The sequence below is a fragment of the Schistocerca americana genome, chromosome 7 (assembly GCF_021461395.2).
Source record: "Schistocerca americana isolate TAMUIC-IGC-003095 chromosome 7, iqSchAmer2.1, whole genome shotgun sequence".
Lineage (NCBI taxonomy): Eukaryota > Metazoa > Arthropoda > Insecta > Orthoptera > Acrididae > Schistocerca > Schistocerca americana.
The window spans coordinates 557,412,091-557,438,425 of NC_060125.1; the positions used below are offsets into that span (position 1 = coordinate 557,412,091).

General features: G+C 38.5%; 1 protein-coding gene across 1 annotated transcript in view; it reads left to right on the plus strand.

Moving 5' to 3' along the window:
• The window catches only part of LOC124622124 (3-ketodihydrosphingosine reductase), a 72,648-nt gene extending 46,889 nt beyond the window's left edge, over positions 1-25,759 (plus strand). The window contains exons 6-8 of the mRNA XM_047147737.1: positions 7,703-7,870; positions 24,044-24,145; positions 25,530-25,759. Of these exons, the coding sequence (XP_047003693.1) occupies positions 7,703-7,870; positions 24,044-24,145; positions 25,530-25,640 (381 nt within the window). The 3' untranslated portion in view covers positions 25,641-25,759. The remainder of the gene's footprint in view (positions 1-7,702; positions 7,871-24,043; positions 24,146-25,529) is intronic.
• The last annotated feature ends 576 nt before the right edge of the window (positions 25,760-26,335 follow it).

Genomic DNA, 26,335 nt, shown 5'->3' on the forward strand with positions numbered 1-26,335 from the left:
CAGGAACATCACTGTTTCATCACGTGAACTCGTAAATGCTACAGTGTAAAAACATATAAAACATTAAATGTCGCAAGTTAAGAATTGAAAGCACATAAAATGTTATGCATAAACAGCATTAAAGTACCTATAGATGTTGTCTTGGAGTTAGTTTTTTGTATTATTTAATAGTTGAATATGAAACGTCAAGAAGGTGAAGTGTGAGCTTTTGGTTTTAGCGTTATTCTGCCACTGCTGCTACTCCCCTCCCTCCCCTGCCCAACAAACACTCACCCTCCCCATACATCTCAGTCATAGTGTCAGACTGATCTGTAAAAGTATTCCAGGGTCCAGCTTAGTTCCGATTGATGTTACAGAGTTCCGCAGTATGGAAACCACAAGGCGTACCAGGTCTAGTCTAATGTCAGTAGATTCTGAGTAATATCATGGATGTTTAATCAGATTTTGAAATTGAGGAGAAGAAAATGGATAACATACTACTGATTGAAATTTAAGAATATTACCACAGCAGTATACTGAAAACTTTGGTCGTCTGCCCATAACAATTTCGTCTACAAATGTTTGATAAAATTCCTTCCTCTGATGGAGAAATTAGTCTAGTGACAGAAATTAGAATTTCATTTGTTGTAGAAGGTGGAATATGAAGCATAATTCTCTTTCACAGTATGAGCCCAAAATGCAGCTGATAATAAGTCAGAATTTGTATGATGCGACTAACAAGCTAGAAACAGAAGGTATTTTGTACCCACAGATCAGAAGAAAACATGACACATAAAAATATAAACATTTTCTCTTCCATTTTCCCAAACTTCATTTAGTACGCTATAAGATCTTGTGTGAAGAACATTGCTACTTTAAATGTGGTCCAAAGTTTCTGGTCAGTTCTCAAAGAAAAATTCATAAGGCAGTTAACAATGAGTCATCCAGACTGAGCATGGACATTCTTTTGTATAGATATGTAAGTGCAGACAGAGAGACAAATATTTAATGTTTGTGTTATTTCCAGTTGACAGTTACATTGTTTTGCAATTTTGTTTTTCTGCCTATACAACTCACTCACAGGACGGTCAAATCGATATTTCTTTTGACAATGCTGATATAGGCATTTCTTACTGCATCCATTCTCCAATACACCACTGCTTCATGAGGATAACTAATTTCAGTTTCTTCACTTTCAATGTATTCGTAGTCTGGTATATAGTGTTCAAGTTGTTTCTGCCCATATGTGTGTGTTAATTTAAATTCACTTATGCAGGTGAGATTGAATGTACACAATATTTTTTGGAGCTCAAACTATGATCAGAACAAAGCCTTGAAGCAAGCTACTTTGTCAATGTGCAAACTTCTCCGATTATATATTCTACACTTGCCGAAACAATAACTAATGAATCCAGGGCTATTCATCTCTCACTTTCAAGTGCTAAGCTAGGAAATACACATTCTTTACGATTTATTTAAGGTAACCTCCAGTGTGAATTCACAGCTGAAATTTGGCAATGGATTTTAAGCGATGTTAACTATGAGTGGCAAAAAAATGACAGGTTTTGACATTACAAGTCTTACCGTTCCTTTCTGTTCCTGAACTTTGTCCTGAAAGACATGTGGTAGATGTCATAAAATCATTCAAAACAGACACATTTTCTGCACCATGTGTATTGAATAAAACACACTTCGGTGCATGCACATTTCTTTTTCATACTAGTTGCCATTAAAGAAATTTGAATTATATTCATGGAAACATGCCTGTGCGTAAGTAGTTGACGGTGAGAGGCCTTCATGAATCACAATATAAAATGGTATGTGTTTTGATTATCTATAACAGCATATATATTATATTTTAACTATATTGGTATATTATACTGCTATTATTGCAGAAAGCTAATCTTCAGTTTTAGTAAATACTTTTAACTATTCCTGTGAAAAAATTAAAATCAAACTTGTGCAATTTGAACCCATGTTATACTGCTCAGTAAGCAGTCCCTCTTATCATTCCACCAACTCTCTAGGTGAATGTTGAAATGAGCTCAACATGATTGTTAACCTTATTGTTTCGAACAATAAGGCATAGTCAGCCTGTATGGACACATTTAGAGAGACTGAATTACTTTACTTGCTTGTGGGAGCACCTTACCCTAAGGGGGCGAGCGGCATTATTCTGCACGAAGTTCTCACATTATTCACTCATGTGGTGGCAGTATTCTGCAACATTGACTGACACTCTAATGCAAAGAGTTATGTCTGTTATCACATCATCGTTCTGTAACAGCTGATGACTGTACTCCTGAACCACTTTGCATTGAGTAGTGCATCCACTTTATTCATTGTCACCAACAGGCTGTTTCTTGCTGTGTTGCTGCTCTAATGGAGGATGGGAATTTGATAGTGTCAGAGATCATGACATGTTATGCATTACACATTATGGCATTCCTGAGGGCACTGGGTGATGATGAATAAAGCAATATTGTGATTCTGGGGAATCCAGTAGGCATGTGGGAATTGGGCTATTGGTGTGTAATGTAATGATACTAGTCCACACTAATGAACTTGCAAACACACATAAAGATATTTTTTGGGAGCGATGGTCCATCACAGATATAAAAGTCACATGTTATTTGTTTTGACCCCTAATATATCTGCACATTATCTTGCAGTGGCTGTGGGGCTTGATGTGTTCCTGTGGGGTTGGGGTGTGTGACAGAGTAAGTGGCTGATGTGAAGCTGCCCAGTATACTCATATTGTTATGGTCCCACTAGAGTGAGAACTGCACTGAAGCACCAAAGAAATGTACAGGCATGCATATCCAAATACAGAGATATGTAAATAGGCAGAATACGGCACTGCGGTCGGCAACACCTATATAAGACGACAAGTGTCTGGCGCTGTTGTTACATTGGTTACTGCTGCTAGAATGGTAGGTTATCAGATTTAAGTGAGTTTGAACGAGCTGTTATAGTCAGCACACGAGCGATAGGTCACAGCATCTCTGAGGTAGTGATGAAGTGGGGATTTTCCTGTATGATGAGTGTACCGTGAATATCAGGAATCCAGTAAACATCTAATCTCCGACATTGCTGCAGCTGGAAAATGATCCTGTTAGAATGGGACCGAAGACAACTGAAGAGAATCATTGAATGTGACAGAAGTGCAACCCTTCCACAAATTGCTGCAGATTTCGGCGCTGGGCCGTCAGCAAATGTCAGTGTGCAAACCATTCTATGAAACATCATCGATATGGGCTTTTGGAGCTGAAGGCCCACTCATTTTCCCTTGATGACTGGAAACGTGCTGCCTGGTTAGACGAGTCTCATTTCAAATCGTCTCGAGCAGATGGATGTGAATGGGTATGAAGACAACCTCATGAACCCACGGACCCTGCATGTTAGCAGGGGACTGCTTAAGCTGGTGAAGGCTCTGTAACAGTGTGGGGCATGTGCAGTTGAAATGATATGGGTCCCCTGATAAGTTTAGATATGACTCTGATAAGTGAGACGTACATAAGCATCCTGTCTGATCACATGCATCTGTTCATGTCCATTGTGTATTCCAGTGGGCTTGGGCAATTCAAGGAGGACAATGCGACACCCCACATGTCCAGAATTGCTACAGAGTGGTTCCAGGAACACTCTTCTGAGTTTAAACACTTGTGGTGGCCACCAAACTCCCCAGACATGAACATATCTGTGATGCCTTGCAATGTCCTGTTCAGAAGAGATCTCCTACGGATTTATGGACAGTCCTGCAGGACTCATGGTGTCAATTCCCTCCAGCAGTACTTCAGATATTAGTCAAGTCCATGCCACGTCATGTTGCGGCACTTGTGTGTGCTCACTGGGGCCCTGCATGATATTAGGCAAGTGTGCCAGTTTCCTTAACTCTGAGGGATTAGTCTGTTTTCAGCAAGATCAGTGTCCAGTACAATATTATCTATGGTGAAGGATTGATTTGCAAAACAGAATGAAATTTTTCTTCGTGACCAACCTACATGTGCCCCAGATGTCAGCCTCACTGGAAACATATGAATGGGCATGGAACAGACACTTCAAGAAAACTGGCCTGATCCTGCACCAAGCACCTGTCTGACCTTTTGAATATTGCCCTAGCCATCTCGGAGCAGATTGCAGGAAATGAGATGCTTATTAGTCACCTCGTAGACTCCCTACTTTCCAGAATTCAGATGGTCATTGAAATGAAAGGCCTTTGGATGGGATGTTAAATGATAAAGATCAGAATCATGCCACTATGCTTATCAGTCTGTTGACTGTGCCACCACTGTTGTTATACTAAGAACTATCATCTTAAGGTATTTCATACTGTTATCCCATCTTTGGCTATGCCTTACTACTGCCAAGAGCCTTTTCTACATAATAAAATCCTAGGGATGACACGGATCAGATTTTCTTGTGGTTTTAGAGGGTGTGTGCTTCATGCTTAGTGTCAGTAAGCCATAACTTAATTACAAGTGTCCTTTACTCTTATTAGCAGTACTGCACACTGAGTTGCTCTTATTATCAGTTCTGTACACTCAATTGGCAATTAAAATTTAAGACTGCCACTTTTTCAGTTGTCAAGTTTACATGGAGAACAGGAGTGGTCCTGCCTCGTTTCCCTGTGGCACTTACTTTTGTTTCTGATGAACACTCATTGTCCAGAACAATGTGTTGGGTTATATCACACATCAAGTGTTGGATTCAGTCACACATTTGAGTAGCCTATTTATTCAGTGTGTCTGCACCTTTTACTGTTTACAGAAGGAGACACTTCGTCAAGTCTAAAAATATAAAATCTACATGTTGCCCTGCATCCATGGTTTGTAGGCTATTGTGTGTGAAAAGAACAAGCTCTGTTTTGCATGAGCAGTGCTTTCTTAATATTTATTGATTTATGGACAGAATACTCTCTCTAGGAAATTGAATTCTAACTTAAAAAACAACCAATGATTTTTGCAGTAGTTCAAAGTTAAGGGTATTGGTCTATAATTTTGCACATCCATTCTTTTGTGCTTCTTGTATGTGGAGTAACCGCACCACACTGATTGAGAAGTGACTGAATAGGAGCTTTTGTCTTTTTTAGTGACTTCTACATAGGACCAGAATTTTCCATGGTTTTTGGATAGATTTTTGTAAGTAAGAAAGTATCTACGGAAGTGTACTATGAGGAAATGATATGTATTATACATGACACTGCTTTCCACATTACATCCCAAAACTATAATTTATCTAAAATCTTCACTTTGATCAATACAATTTACACTGATGAGCCAGAACATTATGACCACCTACCTACTAACAGTATAAACCTGTCCAGGCGATAGCAGCATCACCTGGTGAGGAATGACTGCTAGTTCGTCACATGCATAGTGCCTGTGGTCTCTGTGAGCATGCTGTCCATGTTTAGAATTGGGAAGGCACATGAGCTCTCTGATTTCGACTGAGGACAGGTTCTTCATTTGTTGTCCTTGGTGTCAAAGTACTACATTGCTATACTGGCTGAAAAATGGGAGGGAGGGAAGTCAAACAGGGACGACTTTAAATGATGTAGCCAACATTTGCATATTTGAGTTTCACAATTGTTTACTTTCACAGTTCACAACCCCACATATACACATTTATATGGCCAGTGCACTATTGTTTAACTTTCAATAAGCCTCATTAATAGTTCGCAGGCAAACATCAACATAGTGCCACAATAGTTTACTGTTGAACATCTACGAGCAGTAAAAACCTAAACACACAGTTCTTGAAGAATAGCAAGGTACGCATGGAACACACATTGTCGTTTTTTTAACACACGGCCTAATTGTGTTGCACTTATTTTACGGATGCATTGTTGTTGATCTAACCAATACAGGTTCCTTGATTGAAACTCCACTGTGGACTGACTATCTCAGGACCAAAAATCGGGCCCTTATATATTCTCACAATAATAGGTGCCGAAACTACACATTGTTCAAAGTTAAATTTATAGAAATTACAATTAAAAATTAACTCATTAAATTAACTGAATACATAGAAAATTTGGTTCTTTTTAACAGTTTCTTCTACTGCAAGAGTTAGGCTGAATTATTTGTTTAAATCATGAAATTAACAAATATCATTACACAAACAATACTTTTAACAGATACTTTTGAATTAATTAAGGACTGGTTTTGCTAACAGGTTTTCAAATAGAGCCGAATAAACACTTTAAGAATACTATTAGTTGTTTCTCCAAATGTTTATACTTAGTACTGAATTTATATTTGTTTACACATCAACAATAGAATATAATTTACAAAACAATTACTGATTTCACCCTATAATAAAAGATACTAACTAGCAATAGTCAAAATAAATTAGAAAATCAATTACATACATACAACTAAGCACAAAATTAGATCTGGTGTTATATTCTTTAAAACTGAGGACCAACCTTTCTCTTTTATGAAAATGCAGACTACACTCACATATGTTAATGGTAATTAGTTAAAACTGAAAAAACGAATTTAAGGAGGCAGATGACAAAACAAGAGGGGAAGTAAAAATATCGCAGCTTGCTTCGTCACAGGCTTGGTATGAGCATTTCAGAAACTGCACAACTTGTCAGGTGTTCAAGAAGTGCTGTTGGTGAGTGTCTTCAACACATGGAGAAACCAAGGTGAAACCATGTCCAGACATGGAATTGTGCCACCATCTCTCATTACAGATCTCGTACATTGTTGGCTGGGCAGACTGGTAAAATAGGACAGACAGCGGACTGCGGCGGAACTAACATCGAACTTTATGCTGGGCAGAGTACAGGTGTACGTGACCACACAGTTCACCAAACACTTCTAAGGACTGACCTCCGCAGCCAATGACCCTTTCGTGTGCCAATGTTAACGCCACAACATCGGCAACTGTGACTGAAATGAGCATGTGACCATTGGCACTGGACATAGGTGCATTGGCAGTATGTTGCATGGTCTTCTTCATCATACGGGGCGGGGGGTCACGAATCCAACGTCCTCCAGGGGAACAGCTTCTTGACACCTTGTACTGCAGGACAGAGACAAGCTGGTGGCAGCTCCATTATGCTCTGGGGAACATTTACATGGGCATCCATGGATCCAGTGGAGCTCATGAAAGGCACCATGATGGCCAGGAGTATCATACACTCGTTGTAGACCACGTACACCCCTTATGATGATCATGTATCCTGACGGCAGTGACATTTTTCAGCAAGATAATGCGCCATGACACAAGGCCAGGACAGTGATGGTGTGGTTCAAGGAACACAGTGGCAAGTTCCAATTGATGTATGAGCCCCTCAGTTCACCAGATCTGAACCCGATCAAACATATCTAGAATGTGATGTGATTGAACGTGGCATCGCCCCCCCCCCCCCCCTCCCTAGGATTTACAGGAATTAGGAGGTGTGTGTGTGTGTGTGTGTGTGTGTGTGTGTGTGTGTGTGTGTCTGTCTGTCTGCGCAAAAGTTGGATGTACTGCCTATTAGATAGGTGGTCATAATGTTTGGCTGATCAGTGTATTTTGTCAGTCATGGATTTCATTTTTGAGAAGGCATCTCTTCTCTTCAGACATTTGGCTTCTGTTTTAAATGATGACTGACAGTGCAGTAAATGTAAATTATTCTTTTTTATCAAATACTTTAGAAATAAATTTATTGACAATGGTCTGGCAGCAACGAAACCTTATGCTTGTTTTTTACTTTTTTTGCCTGCAGTGTAAGCCTTACAATATATCAGTGACCTTAGCCTTGCCTCCTGATACCGACACACCAGGATTTGCTAAAGAGGAGCTCACAAAGCCAATAGAGACCAAACTAATCTCACAGACTGCAGGGCTGTACTCTGCTGAAAAAGTTGCTACTCAGCTAGTAGAGGATACTCTGGTAAGTTGACAACTGAACTAAGATGTATGTAAAACGTATTAGTTGGTGTGGTTTTCTCTTTTTTTATAGTTAGTAATATTGCTCTATTCTGTTTTAAAGCTTTTTCAGTAGGAGACGTAGCAATAAAAAAATAACTGGTCATTCATTTTTACTTAATATTTATTTAGTTTGCAGTCAAAGTACAGAAGTTGCCAGTATGAGAATGTTTGCAAAGAAAACTCTCTCTATTGTGTATGCACATTAATTTAGGGAAATGTTCCATCTAAACTGGCAAACCTAGCCTTTGAAACACTTAGACACATTCTCAGAATAGAAGTTGATGGTCATAATCTCTAAGTCCTTTATAACAGATACATGTGTAAGACAAGATGAAAATTATCTCCAGCAGTCCTATTAAACTGTACTGAGTGGGGTGGTAAGTCAGTAGTATAGTTGTGCAAATCTCTGCCAGGCCATCCAGGCTTAGCTTCTCTGTATTGCTGAAGGTGAAAGCTGGAATAGAATAGAAACTTTGTCACATAACATGTCATTTACAATCAAATGATTGGAACATAGGTGTCTTGTCAGGTTAAAGCTACTTTCTAATTGTAAGTGTACAGAATAATTCACAGCTGTTTCATAATTTTATGTACAATAAAATGATTTGATATAATCATGTTTAAAATAAAGTAAAATTAAGAGTAAATATTTACGTAAAGTACCTTTTTAGCATGAAATAGAATAAAATTACACATCAGGCATAGTTATTTGTGACAGTCAGTCATAGATTCTTCTACACTGTAGTAACATTTACTTGCTAAGACGCTTTTTTAAATGAAATTCTGCTTGTTCATAATTTTTAAATTTTTCACAGATTTCATTCCCAGCCTCGTACCCATATAATAGGGCATCTTCTCCAGTAGTTTTAGCCTATGAGTTGGTAACTTATACTGAGATCTGTTTCATGCGTAAACAGGCTATTCTCAAAAATTGTCTCATAGGTAATAGAAGCCAGGAACAACCATAAGATCAAGGACCTTGTACAGAAATCTGCAGGATTGTCTTTTTTCTGCATCTGCAGTGACTAATGGTTTTTTCTGTAGCCTAAAAACTGTCTGTAAGTTTGTTTTCTCTGATCTCCAAAAAATTATACCATATCTAATCACAGACACAAAATACGTGTGATATATAACTTTTTTTACTGGCACTTCTATTATACTACTTATAACATTCATTTGCAAATCTTGGACTATTTAGACGGTGACACATGACATCTACATGATCTGACCATAATAAATTCTTGTTCAGTATTACACGTAGAAATCAGATACAGTTTGTGGTGACAACGTGATTTTCCTCATATTATACAAGGCTATTACAAATGATTGAAGCGATTTCATAAATTCACTGTAGCTCCATTCATTGACATATGGTCACGACACACTACAGATACCTAGAAAAATTCATAAAGTTTTGTTCGGCTGAAGCCGCACTTCAGGTTTCTGCCGCCAGAGCGCTCGAGAGTGCAGTGAGACAAAATGGCGACAGGAGCCGAGAAAGCGAATGTCGTGCTTGAAATGCACTCACATCAGCCAGTCATAACAGTGCAACGACACTTTCAGGACAAAGTTCAACAAAGATCCACCAACTGCTAACTCCATTCAGCGATGGTATGCGCAGTTTAAAGCTTCTGTATGCCTCTGTAAGGGGAAATCAACGGGTCGGCCTGCACTGAGCGAAGAAACGGTTGAACGCATGCGGGCAAGTTTCACGTGTAGCCCGTGGAAGTCGACGAATAAAGCAAGCAGGGAGCTAAACGTACCAAAGCCGACGGTTTGGAAAATCTTACGGAAAAGGCTAAAGCAGAAGCCTTACCGTTTACAATTGCTACAAGTCCTGACACCCGATGACAAAGTCAAACGCTTTGAATTTTCGGCACGGTTGCAACAGCTCATGGAAGAGGATGCGTTCAGTGCGAAACTTGTTTTCAGTGATGAAGCAACATTTTCTCTTAATGGTGAAGTGAACAGACACAATGTGTGAATCTGAGCGGTAGAGAATCCCCACGCATTCGTGCAGCAAATTTGCAATTCACCAAAAGTTATCGTGTTTTGTGCAATCTCACGGTTTAAAGTTTACGGCCCCTTTTTCTTCTGCGAAAAAAACTTTACAGGACACGTGCATCTGGACATGCTGGAAAATTGGCTCATGCCATAACTGGGGACCGACAGCGCCGACTTCATCTTTCAACAGGATGGTGCTCCACCGCACTTCCATCATGATGTTCAGCATTTCTTAAACAGGAGATTGGAAAACCGATGGATCGGTCGTGGTGGGGATTGTGATCAGCAATTCATGTCATGGCCTCCACGCTCTCCCGACTTAACCCTATGCGATTTCTTTCTGTGGGGTTATGTGAAAGATTCAGTGTTTAAACCTCCTCTAGCAAGAAACATGCCAAAACTGCGAGCTCGCATCAACGATGCTTTCGAACTCATTGATGGGAACATGCTGCGCCGAGTGTGGGAGGAACTTGATTATCGGCTTGATGTCTGCCGAATCACTAAAGGGGCACTTATCGAACATTTGTGAATGATTAAAAAAACTTTTTGAGTTTTTGTATGTGTGTGCAAAGCATTGTGAAAATATCTCAAATAATAAAGTTATTGTAGAGCTGTGAAATCGCTTCAATCATTTGTAATAACCCTGTATTTCAAATAGATCTGGTACAGTTTGTTTTGTGGTAAAGTGGATGATTTGTGTCTTTATTAGATTTAGTTTCAGTGCATATTTCTCACCCAGGTCCCGATTTCAACAAGAGTCAGCTGAAGATGGCTAATTAAATTTTCACTTTTCTCACAACAGATCTAACGGTTTGTTGGATATGGTAGAAGGCTGAGTGGTTTTAGAATTCATGCAGAAATTCTCGAAACACTACACTGACTATCGCTGTTGAATCATCTGTGTAAAGAATTGTCTGAATTTATGTTAGTTGGCATGCCATTTATATTATACAGCAGGCGCGGCTCGTAATTAAAGGCTCTGAGGCGGAGCCGCCCCAAAATATATGTTAAAGTAAATTTCGCAAGAACGTATTACATAATTTAAATTATCAGGACGAATTTCGCATATTTCCCGTTCCGATTAAAATAACGACGGTCAACATTTTTGGAACTGTTTGTATCGATAGATGTTTTCCGAATGGTTAGTAGTGTTTAGGCTGCGCCTTGAAACGTCCGTAAGCTGCATGTAGTAGCGGTTTGGGGGCGTGGCTTCTACAAAGTACTGCTCTTTATGGGCGACCCGAAGGCTCAGAGCTTGCAGCCTAAGGGTGTCGTACCAACCACCACATATTTTTCAGGTTCCACTATCTATGTAATAAAGGAATGTAGAGTGGCCGAAACTTCGCTATCCAATCTCTGTCTCTGCATATCTCTACTACGCTTCGATGCGTCATTAATCGACATTTAGTATTATTGTTTTGATAATGTTTTACATAGTTGTTTTGTTTCTGCTATTGGCTATTTTATCCACATTTAGAATAAGTTTGCAAATATCCCGCCAGAGTGCACTACACTACAGTAACGTACCAGTACTGCCATCTAGCGAGAGTTTCATAAGTAGTTAAAGGGAAAACCGCGCGAAATTTGTCCCGTTACTTTACCTTCCTTGCTTGCTGATGCTGACTGCTTTTGTTGATACCGTGTGATATTAGCAAGTTTCTTTTTCGGAGTATATTTTGCAGGATTTTAGTGAGTTTTACTTGCTGGTGAATACCTGCAACATACCGCGAGTGTGAAACAAGCGCAATATGAGTTCAGTGTGCAAATTAATAGGTAAAAACTTGGAACACGGCCATAGGATGAAAGTGAAAGAACTTGGTGCTTCCAGACCCGCATTAAAGATCTCTCCGAAACGCGTCTTTTCATATGATTTGCTGCAAAGTGTCAGAAAATGCAATAATGACGTATAAAAACACTAACCAAAGATTTTAACACGAAGTTAGCTTCTAATGATATTTAATACCTGATTATAGAAGATACAGTACGTAAAATTATGGGTAGAGCGTGATCTGCCCACCCCCTGCCCCTGAATTCTTAGTTGTTTACGTCAGACTAATCTGTAGCGTAACCCGAGGTCTATGTTGGCTCTGATCAATAAATGCCACAGCCTTCCCCCGTATAGAAACCACGAGCCGCGCCTGTTATACAGTAACAGTATTGGCCCAAACGGGCCCAAGGATAAACCCTTGTGGCATGCCTTATTCTGTCCTTTTCCAGCTTGAGAAGTATCTCTTGCCATCTATTACTACTCTTTATTTCCTGTTTAATAGGTAAGATGACATCCAACACAGCGAATTTTCACTGAAACCATATGCTTGTAACTTACAAAGTAGTAGTTTGTGATCTGCTGTGACAGAGGCTTCAGTTAGGTCACAAAAGATGCCTAATACACCCATTTTACTATCTAAACTACTACTAATTTCTGTAATAAGTTCATTGATGTCTTGCACAGTGCAGTGTCGTCCTTGGAAAGCATGCTGATTGTTCTGGATAACATTATGCAGATTATTATAGTTAACTATCTGGTTGCGTGCTACTCATCAGATATTTTGAAAACTATCGATAACAAAGAGATTGGTTGATTATTACCCACATCATCATGTCTGTCTTTTTTATAAATGAGTTGTATTTCAATATACTTCAGTCTACTGGGAAAACATCCTTCCTCGGAAGATTGAGTGATTATAAGGAATAGAGGATATGCAATACTGTTGGTGATTGCCTCTATTATTTTTCTAGGAGTTTCAGCCCAGCTTACAGAATTTAAATTCTTCAAAGACTCTATATCAGCTACTTCTGAATGGGATATATGTGCAAATTTGAATTCAGTGGAGTTAGGTAAAGTAGGAACAGGATACACATTTGGAGTTGAAAGTTCGTCAGTTGGGCATGGATTTATGAAGTGGCTGTTAAAAGCTTCACAGATCTGTGTAGGGTTCAGGACAGTCTCCCCTGCAACTATCTAGTTCAAGTTTTGATTGTCTGCCTTTTTTATACCTATTTCATTGTTTACAATGGACCATATTGCCTTAAACTTATTTTTAGCATTTGAAATGTAAATATTATTCACTAATTTTTTTTTTTTTTTGCCTGTCTGACTACTTTGTCAAAGATTTTTTTTTTGTATTGCCTTATATAATTTAAGAATTCTGGGTCTGTATTGACTTATGCCTTCATATGAAGGAAGTTCTCTTTTCCTCATGCTTGAAATCTGAATACCCCTTGTTATCCATGATCCCTTCTTAGGCAAGTCAGTTTTTATAGTTACAAAAGGAAAGCATTCATGAACACCATCAGGAAGGTCTCCAGAAAGTTATTGAAATTTTCATTTACTGAGGACTGAGCAGTAAATGGCCATGAGAGGAGGCTGATTTTACTGGCTAACATTTCCGTATTTTCTTGTTTAAAATTTCTGACCTTCCTATTTGTGTACCTTGGGGTAACACAAAGTAATGGCACTAATAGAGCATTGTGGTCTGAGATCTCTAAGTTTACTGTATATTTTCCTGTTACTCTGTAATTTAAGCTATTAGCAGTATTATCTAAACTTGTCATTTCTATAAAATTTAGAATAAAACAATGTGTGGACATCAGCTCCTTCATCTTAAAGGCAAATTTCCATTTTCTTCTCACATATATATTGAAATCAGCACAAACAACAATTTTTTATGTAACTTTTCAGTTTTGAGTTAATGGAGTAAATTTTCACGCTTGACCAGAAAACTTCAGGATATTGAGTAACCAGGGGTACGATATATGCTCAATATCAGCATTTTATAATCCTTAAGTGCCATGCAGCAACTCTGAAATCTGTGTTCTTAATTTAAATCATCGAAATTTTGCCTGATATGGTATTTTACTGATGAATGAACCATAATACTCAAGCCATCATACCTTTGTTTCTACAGAAGCCAGTTGCTACTTCATAATCTGTAAGTTTGTTCAATAAATTTGTATATTCATCTGTAAGCCAGTGTTCACATAAGAAAATGACCTTCCCAGACCATTTTGTTCTCTAGATGTACTCCAACTCGTGAAGCTTATTGACCGGATTATTTGATAAACCTTCCAATATTTAAATGCATGATAAGATTATTATTTGCAGTTCTAGATATGATGTCATCAAAATTATCTGTTCTAAACTGACCAGGAAGAACTTTTTGTAGGTTACTTATCTTACTGTTTCTTTCACTCCAGTTTCTACTAAAAATCCTTAACATGGTTTGGTGGTGAAATTTTTCTCTTGTTATGAGGATGACTGACTCCCTATTGCTTCTTCTGCTGTTGTTTCTTCTGTTGATATTGTTGATTCTTATGCTGCTGCTGCTGCTGCTGCTGTTGTTGTTTATTTCCTTGCTGCTTGTTCTTGTGATGATGATGGTCCTGATTCTGGCGATGCTGATGCAGCTGCCAGTGGTGACAGTGACACTGTTGTCACTGTGGTGGTGGTTCTGCTGTAGATTGAGATGATGATGATGGTGCTTCTGTAGTTCCTGCCACTTCTGAAGAGGACTGTTTTGCTTCAGTTGATATTGATTTTGGCTGCCACTGTTGATGGCTGTGCTGTATCAGCTGATGATGGTGGTTTTGTTTCTGATATTAATAGTGGTTCCTTTGAAAGGGCGTAGCTGATTTCCTTCCTCAGTCTGAGCTTGTGGTCTGTTTTTAATGACATTATTGCCAATGGAACATTAAAAAGTTATCTTCATTTTTAAACAGTGTATTAAAAAATACGAAGACTTTGGAACAGATAATTAAAAAGGGTACTGAGTATTGCCAATGAAACTGGGAAGAGGGAAACGAGGTGTTGGAGTAAACTGTTTGGCATTCCTGAATGATTGTGTTGTACTGTCTGTAAATTTAGAAGACACAGAAATGTAAATCAGTCACTTGGAGTAGATAACCAAGAAAGCAAGTTTAAGAACCCCCACAGAGAAGATGAAATTTTTTGCTAACAAAAAAAAATCATCAAAATTTTTAATGACCTACATTTGCAACACAAAAAACATGTTTAGAAATCTAGGAGAGATAATGAAAGAAAATTGATTAAAGCAATCTGCCAAAGATTAAATGTCAGACTAAATCGAAAAAGGATATGGAATAATGAAGACTTTTAACAACAACAACAACAGTTGGCAGTCAGAACAAATCTTAAAGTATATCTGGGACAAGACAGTAACAATAAGCTAGGTTCAAGAAATAAAAAGGTTTTAGAAATGCAGGACATAGAGAAAGCAGTAGCAAAAAGAAATGTTTACATAAGCTAAGTGATAGAGATTAAAATTATTTAAAAGAAGAGGGAGCCTCTTACAGAACCTAATAAAAGAGAAAAAGAAAAGGGTGAAATTTGCTGATTTTTAACATAAACATAAAAAAAAGAATACAGTGAATCATCACAATTTATTGATGTGATTCAAGCAATTTGGTTTCAAGTTGAATTTCACAGAATTCACAAGAGAAAATAAGCATACTGCAAACTGTAATTCTGACAAATAATACATTTGATGATACAAGAAAATGCTGCATTGATTTAGGGATATCTGATCATTCTGCATTGTAAATAAATAAATGAGGCATTAAGAAAACAAGCATCAAACAATACCTCAGCAAACAAAATATGCCTAAGCTTGTTCTGTTGTAGGCTTGAAGAAGTAATTTGGCTTTCAGATCATTGAATACAAGTTATAAAAATTATGATAGTTTTCTTGGAAGTTTTTTGCAAAACTTTTCCCACTACAGCCTGCCATAAAAAATTACATACAAACATCTGCTGGCACAAAACTGTCAAGTGTTAAAAAACTGAAAAATAATACAAACATAGATTTTATAAAATGGTATAAAACTCTATCTGGAAGGATGTTAAAAACAGCAAAAGAAATTGCACACAAAATATTCATTCTGAGCCATCCAAATAAACCAAATGCTGTGTGGTAAGTCATAAATATGAAGTTGGTGTTATAGATGGCAGTCCACAAATTTCCAAAATCAAGTTTGGTGACAAATCCATTGTAAATTCCTCTGAAAAATCAGAATACTTCAGTGAGTTTTTTAAATATATGTATCAAAATCAGATGTTGTTGTAAGTAGTTACCTAGAGAATGTCCATCCCTTTGGATTCAGGCAGGATAACAGGGAAGCCCTAACTAAATTTGGAAAAACTGGAGCAAGAGATGTAGAATAGTAGTATTGTCCTTAAGAAATAAAAATTGGAATGGATGGAATGAAATATCCACTAGAATAACTAAAAGAGTTTCTGGTAAAATATCAGGACCCCTATCTATAATTATTAATAATAAAGTATTTGAAAAAAATTGTACAACTCAGATCCAAAATTTCATAGCAATATCTAATATCATCATGTTAAATGAGATTGGCTTCCAGAAAGGCAAAAGTATAACAAGTGCCATCAACATTATGAAGGCTTTTGACTGTGTAAACCAATCTTTACTACTCCACAAAATAGAAGGATACAGAAAATACTTTTAATACAGAATCAACAGTAGTGCTTTGAAATTGTTCAAATCATATTTAGCAGAGAGAAAGCAAAGGTTATGGGTAATGTCGGGTCAGTAAATTGTTTTTCAGGCTGCAAAATTATTTCACAGGGAGTTCTACAAGATACCATTTTAGTCTAATCATATTGTTTTATATAAGCGATTTATCTCTATATATAACATCCTACTCAGTTTTATGTGTGGACTATACTTCTTTACTTGCTGAAAGTGAGACCACAGATCAAATTTCCCAAAGACTCGTTGGCTCCCTAAAGAGTTTAGAATATTGGTTTGATCTAAACGGATTAAAATTAAACACGACAAAGACTTAACTAACAATAATGGAAATTCATTGATGGAAAAATACGTAAAGTAAGGGAAAGGCAACCACTCACCTATAGTGGACTAATGAGTGGTGTACAGAAACACAGAACAGAAAACAGTATTCACTCTAGCTTTTGAGCCCTTGCTCTTTCTCTAGTAAAAGTGTACACACACACACACACACACACACACACACACACACACTCTCTCATGGTCACAGCGAGACTGATTATTGATTATCGGAGAGCAGTTGCCTGATCAGGAGGAGGTGGGGAGGGAATAGGAAAGGTCACAGGAGGAAAGGAAGGGATAATGAGATAGTGTGAGGCAGGTCTTTCAAGAGATGACTCAGCAGCTGCACAAGATGACACAAGATGAAAGGAATTCAGAGGGTAGAGCGTATAAGAGATAGCACGATGGAGAGTGGGAGGGGGAGTGGAGGAGTGGAGAGGAGAGAAGGATGAAGATGGAGGGGAAAAAAAAGAGAGGGAGGTGAGAAAGGGAGGGTGGAGGAGAGAGAGAGAGAGAAAGAGAGAGGAGGAGGGGGGGGGGGTAAAGTGAGGCAGTGGAAAACTGGTTAGCATAGGTTCAGGCAAGCAGTACTTTGAGAGTGCAGGATATGCTGGGGAGATAATTACCATGTTCCCATAGTTCAGAGAAACTTGTATTGGAAGGGAAAATCCAAATGGCCAATGAAGGGAAGCAGCTGTTGAAGTCATTTACTTTGTGATGCCCAACATGTTCAGCAACTATATGGTCAAGTCTACGGTTGACAATGCGGTGGTGGCCATTCATGCAAGTGGACAATTTGTTACTTGTCGTGCTCTCAAAGAATGCTGTACAGTAGTTGCAGCATAGCAGATATATAGCGTGGTTGGTTTCACAGTTGGCCATGCCTTTTATAGAGTAGGTCGTGCCTGTGACTGGACTGTGGTAGGATGTGGTGAAGGGGTGTATGGGACTCGTCTTGCCCTGCATCAACCACAGGGCAATGACCCATGGGGTACAGTATTCAGAGCAGAATTGAAGGAGGGATGGACAAAAGATATTCTGTAGGTTTTGTGAGTGGCGGAATAATACTTTTGGTGATGTGGGTAGGATTTTGGGATGGATATTCCTCATGTCAGGGCACGATGAGAAATAATCAAAACCCTGGTGAAGGATGTGGTTGAGCTTTTTAAGGTCAAGTTGATACTGGCTGGTCAACAGGTTTATTGGCATTAGAGGAGGAGATGGAATGGGAGATCTGTTCATCATGAGCTGGGCAGGATATTATCTGTGGATAAAGGCTGTTGGTGGTTGCCATACTTGATATGAAAAGATGTATGTATGGAGCGATTTGAGATGTGAAGATCAAGATCTAAGAAGATAGCACATTGAGTTGAAAAGAAGCAGGTGATGCAGATTGCGGAGTAGGTGTTGAGGTTATGGATGAAATGTGAGCTCACCAACTTGTTTTCTGTAGTCTCTTCACATTCATGTCAGTTTGTCATCATACAACTGAAAATCGTAAGTACAGGATGGTGTTTACTGAATAACACATACAACCCCACAGTTTTGGCATCACTTCCCACACATTTATTAGCCACAAGGTTCATTGTTGGGACAATGACTAGTTTTAAGTCCTTAATTAAAGTTACCACTGTCAACAAACGCTTGTACTAGAAACAATCATAGTCCAAGCCTCTTGCCAACTAAAACACAACTCGGTCAGAATATTCATTAATTTGAATTACAGAAATCACTTCAATATTTTTAGGCATTGACATTACTGAGTTTTTGTTCATGCTATTACATGTATTTTCATGAACAAATTGTGACTAGCTATTGCGTGAGCGGACGCTGAGAGCACACTCAACATAGGTGTTACATATTTGTTAACTTGACCAGGACTGGATACAAACGGACTGACATTGAGTGACATCTGAACTAATTAAAGACTTTTGTATGAACAAATTTTTATTTCAGAAACTACATAACCATTTGAGAAATCTTTAGGCTAAATTTTACTGTGCAAGATGGGCTATAAGTATAAATAAAAATTTGGGTTGTGAAAAATGCTGTGGTGTAAGAATTTAGAAAATTTTATGGAATCATTTTATGCATCTGTGCCACGAATACCCAACTTAGGAATACAAACATCATATTGAAAATCATGGTAAATTATGTGTAAGCTTAAGTAAAGACGTAATAAATAAGCAAAGTACATAATCTTGTGCATAAAATGCAGGCCTGCAGAAGTATAATGGCAAAGGTGGAAATTTAACAAGCATAGTGGAAAAATGTGTAGTGGAAAATGTGGTTGCTTCTGAAATTGGATATTAATTATCTCAGTAATTAAAACAGAATCTGAAATATGTTATTTGAAAGTTGAGCTGTAACACTTTGTAACTTGATGTCACTAGAAATATGTATTGACTCACAAGTATTTTGTTATTATATAATGAGGTGGAATTTTCAAATAGGTATAACTTGTAATTAACTGATTTTCCAGTAGAACAAAGTGCAGCATCAATATCAGCACATCAAAATTGTTACCGTGAATAATGAATCCAAGTGGGAAACAGCTTGATATTTTGGAATTTTTAAACACCTCCCACATGTGTACGATTTAGAGAATGTGCAAAATTTGAGAAATAAGCCAAGGGAAAAAGAAAATTACAGATTAACAGGAGTTGAAGTCATTATAGATGGAATAGTTCCAAATTGCTATCTCACATGAGTCCAGATCATGGAAATTTCACCAATGAATCTGAACCAGACGAGGGGATTTAAATGTGGACTTGGTAGGAAGAATTCCTCCAGATGACCAATAAATAAATTAGCATAGGTTGTTGCCTTGCGAGTACCTGTAGCAGGACCATGGGTTTGTTTATACATTTGGCTTTTCAAAGTGAAATAATTGTAGACTGGAATGGGGTTGGCTAAGAGGATTTGGAAATGGGTGGTGATTTTGGCATCAGGATGTCATTGGGAAAAATAGTGGGCAGTGGGATGTTAGTATATTAGGATGTTGTATCCACAGCCCAACACGGAGTCTGATGATAACGGGACAGGAACTGTGGAAAGGTGGTTGGAGAAGTGAGCAGTGTCTTGAATGTAGGATGGGAGTTGATGGACAGTATTTGGAGGTGTTGGTCAACAAAGGCAGAGGTTCATTCTATCGGAGCATTGTACCTGGCCACAACAATACGACCAGTGGGAAGACCTATGCTATTGTGTTTTGTGGAGTAGGTAAAACAGGGTTGATTTCAACCAAATTTGGCACGGGGAGATATAGGCAAATATGTGTGCTTTTTCCTGCGCCTGGTGGCATATAGGCTGCCCTGCTTGACACACGTTCTGTGTAGCGACAGCATCTGTTTGCCAAATCAATCTGCTTTGCAGGGCAGCCTATCTGTCAGGAGCAAGAAACTGTTTTCTGGGCCCCAACAGGTAGGCAGGCTTGCACAACAGGCATGTTGTTTTGGGGTAAAATCAACCTGCTTTGCATGGCGGCCTGTACATCAGGTGCAAGTAAGTGATTTCCAAGCCTGCCCCGCATGGCAGGCATGTTGTGGGAGTAGTGTTAGCCTGCTTTGAACTGTATTGCAGGGACTACATGTGCTGATGAGCATGGCTGCAGATAGGTTCAGATGGACAGAGGGAAGGGTAGGGAGAAATAGACAGACAGAGAGAGAGAGAGAGAGAGAGAGAGAGAGAGAGAGAAGGAGGGGGGGGGGAGAGGAGGAGATGCACGAGGAAGGTGTAGAGGGGTGGTGGAAAAGGAAGAGGGAGAGGTGGAGCTGGAAAGAGAGAAAGGGAGGAGATTATGTTCATAGGGAGAGGGGAGGAAGGTTTGGCCAGAGAGAGAAGAGTGGAGGAAATGGACAAAGAGAGAGAAAGGAAGATGAAGAGAGAGGGGGGGGGAGAGGAAATAGACAGACAGAGGTAGACAAGAAGAGGGAAGGGACGAGATGTGTTCAATTTCTACATCAAACGCATATGAAGATGAAGCTGTGGGGAAAAGGCTGGTGATAAAAAAAACTGAAAATTTTCACATTGTGGAACTAGCTTGGTGGGGAAAAAAAAAATTACCTACTAGTCTTGTGTGAAAATGTTGTTATTTATTCATGAAATTTTTCATAGTGATAAAGTTTTCTTCAAGAGTTATTTAATAAGCTTGTATGATGGTTAGATATAAATATTAATTTTATCCATTTTTAATACACTATATATGAGTCAGTTATATTACTTATGTTGTCTATTTATGTGCGCAACTTATGAGATAATAAAATCCTGATTTTGATATTGACATAATTGAAACTGGCATATGTTCCCGATGTTGGCCATAATGAAAAGAAGAAAGCTATTGACTAAAATTGAAAATGTTCTGTCCTTAATAGCTGATACTACTGAAGTAAAATTGTAGGTGATAGTCACAATAAACAAATAACAGCATTGTCTGACAAACCAGATCAAAATTAGGTAATAATGCACTATTGTGAATCTTGAAGTTTTTGTGGAGAATTGAATGTTCCATTTTAGGGCTTGCAGCCAGTTCATTATTTCTACTGTTTTGACTCAAATCCTAACATTTGCTTATGCCAGTTGGTGTCGGACTTTGAGTGTGAATTTCTGGTTTTTTATTTCTTGATATGCCAGATTATCTACAGCAAAATTCCAGGCATATGTGTCATATATGCCTTATTTTTATTGTAGCATCACCTACGTGACATATTATTTTTTGGTGGCTTGGTAACAAATGCATCAACAATGAAATGGTGTGAATGTAACATACATATACATGGGTGTGTCAAATTGGTGGTAAGCATCAGACAGTACAGAAACTCATACAAGAGTAAGACTAAGAAGGAAATGGATACTTGAATTGTCCAACTGCAAATCCTCATCCTTGTTGATTAAGCTGCGTATCAATGGTTTGTCCATTAGTTCTGAGTAAAACAGTTCATAATGAGTGGGAACTCCATGGTATCAGTCACTGTATAGAAACTTCAAAAGAAACAGAGATTACTGCATAATAAGAGCAAAACAAATCATAGGGCTATAGATAGAGATATGCTGAATGAAACGCATTTGGCTGTCAAGAGAGCAATGTGTGATGCCTTCAGTGACTGCTGTAGCAAAATATTGTCAAATGACATGTCACAAAATCCAAAGAAATTCTGGCCATATGTAAAAACTGTTAGTGACACCAAAGTTAGTTTCCAGTCTGTAGCGAGGGAGGCAGGAACTGAAATTGAGGGTAGCAAAGCGAAAGCTGAAATGCTTAACTCCATTTTCAGTGGGACATACCCTCTGCCATGCACCTCACAGTGGTTTGCGGAGTGTAGATGGAGATGTAGATCTAGTTCCCTGCTGAGTGAATCTCAAGAACATGAGGCTGTAGTCAGAATCTAACAAGTGTTTTATTTATTTAAATGACCAGTGTAAATCCAGTGTTCATTCCCAACATATTTATTTGCCTGTAGAAAGCAATTGTGTCATTGTTTGATACTTCATTCTTGCATCGTGCACATAGTTTGTCTCATATAATGGTGAGTTTAATGCATTGCTAATATCTCTTATGGAGCTGGCTGCTGTGGCCGAGTGGTTCTAAGTGCTTCAGTCTGGAACCACGCGGCCACTACGGTCGCAGTTTCGAATCCTGCATCAGGCATGGATGTGTGTGATGTCCTTAGGTTAGTTAGGTTTAAGTAGTTCTAAGTCTAGGGGACTGATGACCTCAGATGTTAAGTCCCATAGTGCTTAGAGCCTTTCTTTTATCTCCTATGAAATACTTTGAAGACAGTGACTTTGTTGCCATATAAAGCCATATTTTACTCCAGATAGATAATTTACTTTTGGAGAATGTGAAGAGAGGGGCATTGAAGTTTTCAGTTTTGAAAATAACTGTGTTCTGGAGCTACACTGATGACACATTCGTTGTAAGAAATTGGAGTTCACAGATCATCTCAACTTATTAACATAGGAAAATTACAGTTACCACAAAACAGATGTCTACAGGTTTTGGATTTTGTTTGTTCAACAGGTCAAGGATGGGACTCTAAGGCATTTTATTTAAGGCATATATATCTACAGTTATACTTGCAGAAATATTGTGTAAAATAGAGGCTTTCAAAGAACTTTCAGGCAGTGTGTAAATGTTATTAAGTAATCATATGAATATAATAGAGGGAAACATTCCACGTGGGAAAAATATATCTAAAAACAAAGATGATGTGACTTACCAAACGAAAGTGCTGGCAGGTTGATAGACACACAAACAAACACAAACATACACACAAAATTCAAGCTTTCGCAACCAACGGTTGCTTCATCAGGAAAGAGGGAAGGAGAGGGAAAGACGAAAGGATGTGGGTTTTAAGGGAGAGGGTAAGGAGTCATTCCAATCCCGGGAGCGGAAAGACTTACCTTAGGGGGAAAAAAGGACAGGTATACACTCGCGCGCGCACACACACACATATCCATCCACACATACACAGACACAAGCAGACATTTGTAAAGGCAAAGAGTTTGGGCAGAGATGTCAGTCGAGGCGGAAGTACAGAGGCAAAGATGTTGTTGAAAGACAGGTGAGGTATGAGCAGCGGCAACTTGAAATTAGCGGAGGTTGAGGCCTGGCGGATAACGAGAAGAGAGGCTATACTGAAGGGCAAGTTCCCATCTCTGGAGTTCTGACAGGTTGGTGTTAGTGGGAAGTATCCAGATAACCCGGACGGTGTAACACTGTGCCAAGATGTGCTGGCCGTGCACCAAGGCATGTTTAGCCACAGGGTGATCCTCATTACCAACAAACACTGTCTACCTGTGTCCATTCATGCGAATGGACAGTTGGTTGCTTGTCATTCCCACATAGAAAGCTTCACAGTGTAGGCAGGTCAGTTGGTAAATCACGTGGGTGCTTTCACACGTGGCTCTGCCTTTGATCGTGTACACTCTTTGCCTTTACAAATGTCTGCTTGTGTCTGTGTATGTGCAGATGGATATGTGTGTGTGCGCAAGTGTATACCTGTCCTTTTTCCCCCCTAAGGTAAGTCTTTCCGCTCCCGGGATTGGAATGACTCCTTACCCTCTCCCTTAAAACCCACATCCTTTCGTCTTTCCCTCTCCTTCCCTCTTTCCTGATGAAGCAACCGTTGGTTGCTAAAGCTTGAATTTTGTGTGTATGTTTGTGTTTGTTTGTGTGTCTATCAACCTGCCAGCGCTTTCATTTGGTAAGTCACATCATCTTTGTTTTCAGATTTTTTAAGTAATCATGTTGACATATGATTATGATTTATTACTAATTTTTTTTTTTAAATTTGTTGCAGTGTAAGGAGTTCTTCAGCACAGTGGGATTTGAGAGTTGGCTTCTGAGAACTATTAGTGCAGGAATGGCTCCAGTGACCTCATTGATAGAATTATTTTCACAGGTTTGTAGTTTATTTTTCTGTTATTACAACAATGCTCATATTACAGCATCTCATCCAACATGCATTTGTCTGTGTGTCATTGCCTAGAGCATTATTTGCTGGTGTGTCATCATATAGAACGGTTCTAGGTGCTTCAGTCCGGAACCGCGCTGCTGCTAGGGTCGCAGGTTCGAATCCTGCCTCGGGTATGGATGTGTGTGATGTCCTTAGGTTAGTTAAATTTAGGTAGTTCTAAGTCTACGGGATTGATGACCTCAGATGTTAAGTCCCATAGTGCTTAGAGCCATTTTTGTCATCATATAGGCATTTTACATACAGACAGGGATATACTGAAAATAGAAGTACCATCTCTGCTGTAACACAAGCTTTATTAATGTACTGCACGTAAAGCATTTTACAGAGGAAGGTTTCAAAAATTCATATAAAAGATGATAAAAACCACTCAAGGATTAGTCCTTAGGCCTGTTCCAACTGATTCCTACAAGGCAGTATGAAGAGTGACCAATGATCATGGGACATGTGATCAATATGAAGACATTGCCCCATATTAAAGTTCACTGAATGTGCTAAAATATTAGGAAAACTTAAGAGAAAAAAAAAAAAAAACCTGCATGTGACTCATCTGTGAGAGTAGCACACCTCTGATGTTTTGGCAAGAGTAGCACACCTCTGATGTTTTGGCATTTTGAATATCATTTTGATAAAAATCATGTAGCAATTTTGCCCAGATGGCCAGTCTACTCTGATGATTATCTTTGGCACGTAAGAGTGAAATCTCACAAGTGTATGCTGGCTTCTTAAGATTTTACTTCTCCCACAAGCAGAACCATATTTTTGAGAAACTTGAGTCATAGCATGTGAATGATTTTTTGCCCATGCGTACTGCTATTACTGTATAGTACTGACCTTAATATTCATTTCAGTCATGGCACAAAAATCTCTAGGCTTGAGCATATTGTGATCAAACTGAAACTACAATGATTATATATTTAACTACCCTTCCAGCATGTCCTAATGTCCCTACAGTACCACTGGCTTGATTCTGTCATCTCTGTAATGTGCTCTGAAAAACAATGCTAATTTAATAGTCTTTCTTCAGTCATCTTGGGAAGTTACAGCTGCTCTGATACAATGATTTCTGTCAGGGAACTGAAATGTGGGAAGACATTGACATCATCTCCTTTCCTTTATCATCAAATATGAACCAAGGTTCACAGGCTTTGTACACATGCACGGAATTGCAATGAAACAACTGACTTTGGTTATTCACTTTATTGTCTTTATTGGCACCCTATACACGGCTTTCTTCCACAAAAGCATTAATTATGTGTAACCATTTGTTATTCTTGACCTGATTTATGTGTTGTTTGCTTCAATTTTCCAGGTGCTACTAATGGGCCCATTTCGTCTAGTCGGTGCTGGATATTTGCTGTCATTTCAAAAAATTGTTCAGAACTGTATGAATAATAAGGTGCCGACAAAGAAGACGGAATGACATATAAAGACTCATACTAAAATTATTGTGATACGTTTGTGATAAGAATATGAATAGGTATTTCTACATAATGTACTTGTCTACATTACATATTAAAAATAAACTGTGTGAGTGTTTCAGTGTTGTTCTTTTATTCCTTCCAAATCACTTCCTGATGGTACACATGTTGCAAGGGACTGCCTTGGGGTGCACATGTGTGTGTATGTATGCGCACACTAATGGTAATGGTATTGTAGTCAGAGCACAGCAAGCTGTGTTTAAAAATGCAATTGTTTTACTTCTTAATTTGTGAAAATAAATGTTTAGTAAATTGATTCATGGAGTTGATGACAAGCCTTAATTCCCAAATACAACAGAAGCACCAGAGAATGATCTGGAGGAAGTCACATTCACCTCCTAATTTATACTTCTCTAAACCACTCGAAGTAAATGCCAAGGTGCACTCTTCGTAAACTCCGGATCAATTTCTTTGAATATCCTTGTCAAAACCATTAATAATCAATTTCAAGATCTCATGAAGAGTAACATACTTGCAGAATCTCATACACTGATGAGCCAAAAAATTATGACATCTGCCCATTTCAGTACTGAATGTCGCCTGGTGATATTGCAGGTGTGTGACATGGTAAGGAAATTATAAAGCAGAGCAGAGATGGATGGTGTGAATGATTCTATTCCTTTTTTTAAAATTACTG